This window comes from Pteropus vampyrus, unplaced genomic scaffold, assembly GCF_000151845.1.
Source record: "Pteropus vampyrus isolate Shadow unplaced genomic scaffold, Pvam_2.0 Scaffold114, whole genome shotgun sequence".
NCBI classification, from domain to species: Eukaryota; Metazoa; Chordata; class Mammalia; order Chiroptera; family Pteropodidae; genus Pteropus; species Pteropus vampyrus.
Genome location: NW_011888895.1, coordinates 566,641 through 577,264, shown reverse-complemented (window position 1 = coordinate 577,264; position 10,624 = coordinate 566,641). Strand labels below are relative to the sequence as shown.

Below are 10,624 nucleotides of genomic sequence, written 5' to 3'. Positions count from 1 at the left end.
GCCCCCACGTGTCCGCCTCCCCGGGCTTCCCGTGCCACTTCCCGCCGTCCCCTCCCCGCGCTTCCTCGCCCCGGCCCTTGGCGACCCTCTCTGGGTTTCCTTTGTCCCCTCCCCACCCTTGCCTCGGGCTTCCCGAGTCCCCTCCCCGATAGCCCCCCCACCCCCCGGTCCCGCCGCCGCGCTCCCTCCGGGAGCTTTTCTTGTCCCCTCCCCCTCTCCGGCTTCCCCTGTCCCCTCCCGGAGCTTCTCCAGTGCCCTCCCCGCCCCCTCCGGTTTCCCGTGTCCCTTCCCCTCCCCCCCAGTTTTTAAACCTGGCGCGGAGCGCGCGGGTAGGTGAGCGCCCTCGCCCGAGCGGTTACGGGCGCGGCCGAGTCCCTGGCGCGGCCGGAGGGTCGCGGGCTCCGAGGGCACCATGCGACCCGAGGCTGCGGCCGGAGCCCGAGAGGCGCGGGGTCGTGTCTGTCACTGCCCTGCGGACGGTCCCCGGAGGCCACCGTCGCCGCGCGGGCCCGAGAGGTGAGGGTGCCCCCGCGGCCCTGCTGGGCGCGTCGAGAGGCGCGCGGCGCGGTGGTGCTGGGAACGCAGAGCGGGGTGCCCCGGCGGCGCTGAGTCCCCTAACCCCACCGCCACGCGGGGCATGCTCCTGGCCAGAGACGTGGACGTGGAGTCCTCAGGACTCCGGCGCACGGCTTGAAGTGCGGAGGTCCAGGGGGTGCGCACAAGAAAACAGGCCAGCGCCTCCTCGTGTAGATCTGAAATTCACCGGGCTGGGAACTTTGACGTCTCGGGGCCCCTCGGCGAGCCTTGCAGGGGGACCCCTCGCGTCGATTGTCAGTCTTGGTCATAGTCTTTGGTTTGCCTTGTGCTGGGGCCTCAGCGTTCGCTGTCCCCGTGCACCAGCTCTTTTCAAGGTAGTAAGGTTTAAGGAAATCCAGGTAGCCGGGAAGGTGTGGAAGGGCTGGAGTGGCCAGGCAGTCAGAGAGGCGAAACCGACTCCCCCTTCGCGCATCGTAGAATCATCTCTGTATGCAGAGTCAAGATCCTTCGATAACCGAGGTCGCGCGGTTGAAATTAATGAGCGACAGGGTAGCCAGCTACGGTGGCGGGGTGCGGATCTGAATTGAAGAGTCCAGCCAGGTGGAGAGAGAAATCCCTCAACTACTGTGTCCCTTGTTAATTGTACCATATTGGGACTTCTCAAAGCCCAGGGACGACGAGGAATGAGACAGGAGGAAAAAATACAAATGGCAGTATGTATCACATTCTAGGGTGTCTAGTGACTCTTCAGGCAGACGTTAGAAATGATAAGAATGGCAACTCTTATGACATAATTTTAAAAGACAGCCTTGAATGCTGGGGTTCACTCCTGGTCCCTGCCGTTCCAGCGCCATGCCATGGAGGCCTTGGACCCTGACCCCCGGAGATGCTCAGCGGACCAGAACCGGAAGCCGGGTAAGATGAAGTGTGGACACTAGGTATCCACCAGTTCAGCCATAAAGTGGCACCATCTCTGAAATAAAGGGACTAGGAAAGGCCCCTTGGGCCTGTCCCTCCCCCTTGGTCATTTAATGCAGAAGAGTCCCATGGTCTGCATTAGGAGCCTGGCCAGCAAGGTGCTAATCAAACATGAGTCACATGGAGTTTGGGCTCCTGCTCACTTCTCCTTTCTTGAAAAGCAAAGTCACTCTGGCACAGCTGTTTCATGAGCATGAGAGATTTCTTCCATGTTGGATTTTTTTCTGCATACCAGCAGGTGGAAAGAGGCAGAGAGAGAAGGCTGCCTCCGTCCCCTTGTTTTAGAGAAAAGGTGAGTGTGCCATTAGCGTTAGGCTGGTGCCACAGTGCAAAGGAGAGCAGAGACCAGTCTAGGATGCCTAGAAGGTGTGGTTAAAAGCCCTCACCTGTCTGGCCCCTTCTAAAGCACATTCGGCCCCGTCTGCAAGGACTCCAGGGGTAACTCATGTTGTCTGAGCAAATACACTCCAGAGGAGGACTTTGCGGGCAAAGATTAATCGCCACCACTATTCTTTTGTTTCCTGCATTAGTCACTAAATTGCTTTATACTTAATTGAAGTAATGGCTTGATTTCATGGCATTTACCTTTCCTTGTTATATATAAAAATATACATGGATGACTTTTAAAATGCTGGAGAGTTAGTGAAGCTAGAATGGATCATGCATTTAGTTTACATAACACTCGTGGCATATGGGTGCGGTTATTTGTGATATGATAAGAAACTCAGGTGCGGAAGAACAGACCTTTTACTGTATTTTGATATTTAGACTACTTTGTTAAATTAGTCTGAAAAATGAGTTTTAATTCAGTTACTATTATTTAAAGGATGAAGTAAATATCAAATTAACAGGAATATGAGTTTGTAGCCCAAATTATTATTAAATACATGCAATATCTGAATAATAGAAAATAATTCCTTCTGCATTCAAACCTAAGTTCTTAAACAATAAGACTTAAAAGGTACTTGGGAGAGGGAGAATATAGAAGCTTACAATTATCCAAATGAAATGTATATGGAACCTATCAGTTGAAAGAATAAAAATACGATAACATACTTCCTAATGTAAAGCAGGTGTTTTTTTTTCCCCTATTGTGATGAGCAGGCCATTTATGAGAAAAATGAAGATTTTAGGAAAATATTAAGCTGTAGCAACTTTCCAGTTCATTATCATGGCACTGTATGGAGCAGTTGTGTCCATGGATTTGGGGGTGGGGGGTGGAGGTGAGTGTTCCAAGGGGAATGTAGCGCTAGCCGCCCCGCTCCCCCGGGGCCAGCTCTTGGCAGAGCCCGGTTGGCCGGGAGGAGAGGTCAGCGGCGGGCGACCGCCAGCCCCGAGTACCGCGCACGGCTTCCGGGAGCCCCGGTGGGGCGAGCGCCGCGCGGCGCAGGGAGAGGACGCTTCTTGCTCAACAGCGCCCTCTCCCGACAAAGCAGGAGACTTCCACGGCTCCAGAGCCCTGTGACGCATTTCTCGAGAAATTCGAGGAAAGGCTGGTAGTCCCTGTGCCCTGAGCAGCCGAGTCGCCCTCACCCATTGGGTGCCCTTCCACCCCCTAGAGTGCTGTCTTCCTCCCTTGCCTGGGAAAAGATGAACGACAGCCTAAATCTTTGTTGACCTCTGTTCCATTTCCCTCCTGGCTTCTTGCTGGCCCTGGAAGGGAGGCGATTTCCTGGAAGGAGGTTCAAGGGACTGTATTTTCCCGGGCCCGCCCACCCATCTCGCGGGCTTCCGTTCCATAGCTTTAGCCAAGTCGGGCATGCACGGGGGTGGGTGCAAGGCGAGCCCCTCGTGACCGCCTCTGATTGTGGCTGTTTTCTCGTCCCTAAGAAAACACACACACACACACACACACACACACACACACACACACACTCACTCACTCACTCACTCACATCTTAAACACCGTTCTTAATGTGTATACGTTTCTGTTCCCCTTGAATTAGCAAAGTGTAACTAGACATTTCCATCATCACAAAAGGATCTTTAATAGGAGGATATTTGTGGTGTAAATTCTTAAAGCTGTGTATGTTTGTAGGTAAAGTTTTTATAGTTTGTAAAGTCGTACCGTGTGTTTCACAAAGTCTAGTTAGAATGGTTGGCTTAATGGAAGCTATTTCTCTGTGCCGGTTAACACTGCCTTTATGTCCACCAAAGTCTGTATCGTCACAAGGTGTAAAACCGCCTCTGACAGCCTTGGATCGCTTAGAGCGGGTGGAGGACGCCTAAGCAATCAAACACAGGGTTTAACACAGATTTCCTGGAGCCCCCAAAGAGTGAACTTCATCCTGGAGAAGAATCTGCTCCAAAGAGCCTCATTCTCTTTTCCTTAGCTCACCACGGTTCATTGTAAAGTTACGGCTGATAAAATGTAATGACGATTGTTCACAAAGGCCACACGTGTACACCCAAGGTCCCCTGACAGATGGAAGGGCATGGTGACCACTGGTGACAAACAAGCCTCGGACGCCTTCGCTGTCATGCCCCAGCTGATCTTGTCCCAATTCCTGTCTGGTCCCACCAAACTCCATGCAATCCAAGGGCTCGGGGTTTCTGCTCCAACCCCTTTTGGCTCATTTCCATGTCACCCCCCAGATGGTCCAGCCCAAGACGCCCACTCCCCACTTTTCAACAATAACTACAGCTTTCAGAAATCAAGATCAAATGACAGTGTCTGGCTCCTCAGTCCCTCATATAATCTGGTTACACTCCAGGCCAAATCCACCGAGGTCCAGTGCCTCATGGGATCAGCCCTGAGCTGGCAGAGTGTGACTGTTTTCACCGCCCTTGTACTCCCACTGGTCACAGTGGGCAGGACAGACCTGGCTCTCTCTGCTTGTGCCTTGTCTCCTCCTCCACTCTTGCTATTCAAGAGTCGTGATATACAAAAGGTTGTGGCCCTTTTGGATGCTACTGAAGTATCCTTGGAATCCATCTTTTCCTTCCCTTCTGGTGGGTGTTACTTGAGTTTAAATCTTCATCGCCTTTTTCCAGGTGCCTCCACGCCCTTACCTTTCCAATCTAGGCTCGGCACTGCTCCCAGCCGCTCCATTACCCTGAAAATACAGATCCTATTGTTGAACTCCTGGCTCAGAAATCACTAACGGTCTTTAGTGCCTATTTCCAGAATGAGACCTAGACTCCATAGTAGATTCAAGGCTTTCCATAACTGGGACTCAGCTTCCTGTTGGAGCCTTTTTATCAACACGACCTGTCATTCATCCCACATTGAGCTTCTCGCCCTTCCCCACCTGAGCTCGATTTCCCCGCCCCTTGGAATGTAACACTCTGCTCCACCAGGAGTGGTCTCAGAATTGTACACCTAGTACCGCTGACATCTCTGCTGGCCCTCCGTGAAGATTTCCTGATCTTCCTCCCCACTCGGAATCACGAGCATCTTACCGGGTGATGCTTCGTAGTGTAGAAACTTGCCTCCATGTGTGTCTCCCACCATTAGATTTAAAACCCCTGAACTGAGGGGCTGTGAGACTTCTCTTTCCATCTTTGAATCCCTCACAGAATCCCTGGCCATCGGGGACAGTAAGAGGAAGAGGGGCTTCTCAAATACTGCTAAGGCGTTCAAACTATCTCTAAAATCGGAACTGATACTGACAAGTGCAGGCTACTTAGATTTTGTTTCTTTAAATTTCAGGATGTGACTTCAGAGGCTCCTTGACTGTGTGTGTGTTTGTATGTGTCTGTCTTTACAGCCTGAGCCTGGGGGTGACCAACAAACTCCTGGATCAAAGGGGGCCTTTGGGTTTCAGCATCCTGTAAGGTAACATGACTTCACAGTAAGAAGTACATTATGTCTTTTTAATATAAGCATTAATACACTTTAGCGTCTTCAACGGTATGCATTTTCAACAAAGTGGAAAATAATTTTGTGTTCTCCAATACTTTTTAGTTCCTATTATCCAAGGAACTTCAAGGATATTTGGTGAGATTTCTGGAATCCATTTATTTACTTATTCATTCAGTGTTTCAGATGGAAGTTGGAATTGGCTTCCTTTTCCTTTATACCTTTTTTCATACCTCTTACTACACAGCGTCTTGTGTTAAATATAGTTGAATATGAATTGTATAAGTACGTCTGCTTATTGACTTAGATATTTAGGTCCATTTCTAGTTCTCTCCCAGGATGTAAGTTAGCGCATTGTCCAGAACAGACGGGACCTTCCCAGAATGCCTGCTGCCTAGGTCGGGTGGGTGCTCCCCCACAATCGGTCCCTCCAGCCTCTCTCAGTGGTCTTTTCATGGTCTTGGCGGGGCAAGGGCCCATGCTCAGGACTTTTATTTGTTCCTCTGTGTCCACCTCTCTCCTGTTTCTCTCAGTCTGTCTCTATCTGTCTCTCGGATGAACCTAGTCCATGCTCCCATCTGTCTCTCGGATGAACCTAGTCCATGCTCCCACCTCTCAGATGATTTTTACCCTGTGTATCCTGAAAGACCGGAAGCTTTAATAAAACCCAAAGATGCTAATTGTTAGAGATGAAATTTACAGCCCCCCACCCCCTACTGGTCAAAGAGCGATTTCTGGAAAAGGAAATCTTTCCCAGCGTCCCTTCTGCCAGTGGTTACTGATCCTCAGAGTCGATGGGGCTGCTGTAGCAGTGCAGACACACATTGCTCCCCCGGGCTTCTGACACCCTCGTTCTGGGAAAAGGCCTCGGTGTCTGTTTTTGTAGGGTTCCCCAGGCGATCCGATGTTTCGCCGAGGTTGACAGTCACCACCCTCTCACGTAGACGCTCTGCTGCCGCTCCCCACTTTTTGATTGGTTGAAAGTGTGGTGACTAGAGGCGTGTACTGCAAACTGGAGAAGCTGTTTTGTCTTGGTTTCAGAAAAATTCAAGCATACACGAAAGCGTGGCAAACAGTACAATGAATCCCACGTGCCCAGGACCAGCCTCAGTGATCATCAACGTTTTTTGGATCTAATCCTGTTTGTCACCCTCTCCCAACACCTTTTTTTTTTTTAAATTGTTAGACTATTTTAAAACAAGCTCCAGACATCCTGTGCATTCAAATTTGCCTGTCACTACGGTAGCCTCCCCTATCGCTTTAGCTTTCCGAGGTTTCGGTTCCCCGCGGTCAACTGCAGTCCGAAAATATTAAATGGAAAATTCACTCGGCCGAGACGCGGTGACTAGATCGAACGTCGGGGTATCACAGTGCTTATGTTCAAGTCACCCCGATTCTACTTAATAATGGCCCCTAAGCCACCCGCATAACTTTTGTTACAGTATGTTGTTTTATTTTATTATTGTTGTCAATCTCTTACTGTGCCTGATTTATAAACTAACCTTTGTCATAGGTTTGTATATCTAAGAACAAATGTAGTGTATGTAGGGTTTGGTGCCACCCACGGTTTCAGGCATCCCCTGGGGGTCCTGGAACTTATCCCCTGCGGATAAGGGGGGGGACCGTTGTACTTTAGCATAACATCTAATTTTTAACATGGGCGAATACTAAACTGTGCTTATATTTCTGTCCTATATGCTTTTTCTGTCTGTTGCAGAGTTTCTGAACCTCAGCACTATTGACACTTTGCACTAGATGATTCTATGTCATGGGGGCCGTCTTGGTCCTTGTGGGGAACTGGACAGCATCGCTGGCCTCTACCCACTGCATGCAGTAGCTTCCCCTCGGTTGTGGCAACGAGAAGGTCTCCAGACATTGCCCAATGTCCCTTGGTGGTGGAAAATCACTGATCTCTTGGAAATATTAGCGAGTTCAAAATCGTCATGCATTCTTTACAGCTGGGTGTTTTCTCTTTCCCTTTTTCTCCTCTGTCCACAAAGGAGAGAATCGAAATCAGCTTTGCAAATAAGCAGTGACCAGTGGATAGGATAATCGCTATGAGTTCTTCCGAAGACCGCGGGGTGGAACGCAAACAAATTAGTGAGCAGTGCAAGGATAAGAGATTACGAGGAGCGGGGGTGGGGGCATTTGAAATACTTTCCGTGTATAACTGGAATCTTAAAGTCACAAAGCCTGGATTTAGAGGTTTCGAATTTATTTATTCAAGTTATTTTCTTCCTTCCTTTCTTTTTTTCTATCTTTTTTTCTTGTTTGTTTTTTTTTCTCCCCCACCCCCTCCTCCCCACCCCAACCTCCTTTCTCTTTCTACTAGACAAATGGCCAGGGTTGCCTTTTTCTATTCTGGAAAAGCAAGGGATCCCCCTCCTCATTATAGCGTCCAGAAAGATTAGCTACTTTTCTTCTAGAACAGGGTTTCAGAGTCCAGTTTTTGCTAGAGCCCCGAGGGCCACAACGTCCCCCATGCACGGGGGTGTGACCTAAACAGGACGTATGTTCCCCAGGATGGCTCAGGTCCTCCACGGGGTCAGAGTGAGCCTGGCAATCTTGGAACTCGATGTTTTCATTTACTCTCACTTTTACGGAAGCACAGCTTTTCCTCTAAATTGATTTGCCCACTCAGATTATACTTTATTTCTGAACTAGTGTGGGATCCCTTCCCAGGTCCATCTGCCCACATTTTGTGTTCTGGTGACTTAAAAATCAATCGATCGACCGATCGATCAATCAATCAAAAACCGCTGTATGCAGCGAAGGCGAAGCCAGAGAAGAGTGTAGGGAGTTAGCTGCTTCTAGGAAAAAAGCTCCTCTAGGTGGAGTTCGGACTGTTTCAAGTTGACTAATGCTGTGTTTGTTTTTCAAACATCAGACTTTATTTACCTATTTCGAAGCGTCAGGAATATCTGCAGAGTTCTGGGGAAAAGGTACTGGCCAGTTTCCCGGTGCAAGCCACGATTCATTTCTACAACGACGACTCGGACTCGGAGGATGTAGAGCACGAGGAGGAAGCCCGACCCTCCGACCTTCAGTGCTGCGAGGCGGAAGGCCCGGAGGACAATGGCCCAGGAGGACCGGGCCGAGGCTGGCTGACACACCCAGAACAGGGATCTGGAGGACAGGGTGGCCGTGATGGTAAGGGTCTGCTCCCCGGCTGTCACTCTCTGGGGAGTGCCCTATGCTCCTCATCCAAATAAATGGGGTCTCCCTCCCACGCCTGACCGGCCTCACACACAATTTCAGAACAGCTGTGCCTGGACACTCTGCACTGCCCTGGGTGTACCGGGGTCAGGGGCTGCTGTGACTGTCTCTGGCCAGCACTCCACTCACGGCAAGACCCCAGCTTTCACTTTTCCTTCTGGCGATCCTGGTTCAGGGCACTCACGCCTACCGTTGAGAAAGAATTCCAGGGCCAAGAGAAGGTTTGTGTCAACATGGCTTCTTATCTGGTAGGGCCAACTTTCCATCCAAGCACATTTCAACACTGTCACTCCGCTGATCAAATGACAGATTACTCCCATAGAGAATAATAACCCACCCGTGCCTCTCACTTAATCCGAGGCTCATTATTTAGCTATGTCTGCTTTTCTAAAAATGATTTAGATATTGTCCAAGGGTCTATGGGGGTTGCTTTGTGGCATTCTGAAACAAATTATTTATGAAAAACAAATAAAACACAATAATTCCTGTAGGAATAATAGAAATAAAAAGATGGATTTTTAGGGGATAAAAATGTATATGACTGTTGTCTAAGGGCTATGTATATGAATAGAGAGAAAAGCTTGAACTCTTAAGTTGGGGACTGCTTTGGGCTTGTTACTTGAATAACACTGTTTTCTATCAAAGCATCTAATGTAAAATTATTTTCACTTTTTTAATAGTTGGATGACCAAATATATGTTCCCCTCAAGGTTTTTTACTTAACTGTCTTACGTGGTTGTCTTCCTACATACAGTACATTATGTAAGTTTCTACTTGAAATAAATATTTTGAAAGAAAAAATGTTTAATAATCAACTTTTTAAAGACATTTTTAGATTTCATGGGTTTTTAAAAGTTTGTCAGTTTATATTTAACTCTTTAAATGATATTTATTGTTTTTAAGAATGCAGGAAAAGTATAAAAAGGAAAACAGAAAGGACTGTAACCTCAGTGCTCAAATAATCCATCAATATTAAAAAGTAGGAGGAATATACTCCTGTAGGTGGTGTATGCAGTTGTAGGAGGCTCCTTCTGCTTGCTGAGTAGGACCCCATGTGTGAATACACCGCCATCCATTCGTCCTGTGTCCTGCATACAAATACTTTAACAATCCGAACAGTATAGAAAAGCATGTTGCCAAAGAAGTCACCTTCTCTTGTCTTCCCCTTTCTCTGTCCAAAGGTGGCTAATATGTTGTTTTTAATGTAAACTTTTTATTGCACAATAATACATCTACATAGAAAAACTATATATATCATATCATAAGCTTGAGATATATATATATTTTAGGCAAGGCAACCCTTGGTTGACCTCACAGATTGCAAGGACCTTGTCAGTTTACCATCCCGTATTTTTTATTCTTTACCCCTACAGCACCTGGTCTTCCTAGGTGGTCTCCCATCCAAGGACTAACCAGGCCCGACTCTGCTTAGCTTCCGAGATCAGACGGGATCAGGCTTGTTCAGGGTGGCATGGCCATAGACTAAGCTTGATATATTTTTATAAAGTTATTGTGCTCATGAAAACAGGGCCCAGATCAAAAACAGAGCAGGATAATCCCCTGTGCTCCCTCCATTCACCACCCCCTCTGACACGGTAGATTCCATTGACCTTGTTTTGAACTTGGTATCAGTGGAGTCACAGGGCATACGCTCTTCTGTGTCTGGTTTCTTTCCTTAACATTAGTTTGTGAGACTCATTCCCACTCTGTATGCAGTTGTAGGTGGCTCATTCTCATTGCTGAGTAGGACCCCATCTGCGAATACACCGCCATTCGTCCTTTCTCCTATCGATGAGTATTTGATTAGTTTCCAGTTTGGGGCTCTTAGGAAAAACACTGTTTTGACCATTCCTGCATATGGCTATGGGTGGACATATGGGCCCGTTTCCATTGGCGTATGGCTAGACATGAAGCAAGAGCACAGTTTTTATGAGTCCACCCTGTGTCTGTCTGGTCTCCTCCAGCCAGAAAATAACTTTGGAACTGGAGAGAGGGGAGCATAGGCCAAGCATTCTAGAGGAAAAAGACGAGGTTCTCGAAAAGGCCATTCTTTTCTTCGAGACGTTATAAAATGGCCTGGAGTTCAGAGGT

General features: G+C 48.2%; 1 protein-coding gene and 1 pseudogene across 1 annotated transcript; one reads left to right on the top strand and one right to left on the bottom strand.

Annotated features, from left to right (window-relative positions):
- The first annotated feature begins 232 nt into the window (after nt 1–232).
- RIPPLY3 (ripply transcriptional repressor 3) lies at nt 233–9,334 on the top strand. The gene is made up of 4 exons (XM_011365637.2): nt 233–516; nt 1,386–1,452; nt 5,226–5,293; nt 8,205–9,334. The coding sequence occupies exons 1-4, from the start codon at nt 413–415 to the stop codon at nt 8,527–8,529; spliced, it is 564 nt and encodes a 187-aa protein (XP_011363939.1). The 5' UTR covers nt 233–412; the 3' UTR covers nt 8,530–9,334.
- Nucleotides 9,335–9,897: 563 nt separating this feature from the next.
- On the bottom strand, nt 9,898–10,016 carry LOC111743477 (annotated as a pseudogene).
- Nucleotides 10,017–10,624: the final 608 nt, after the last annotated feature.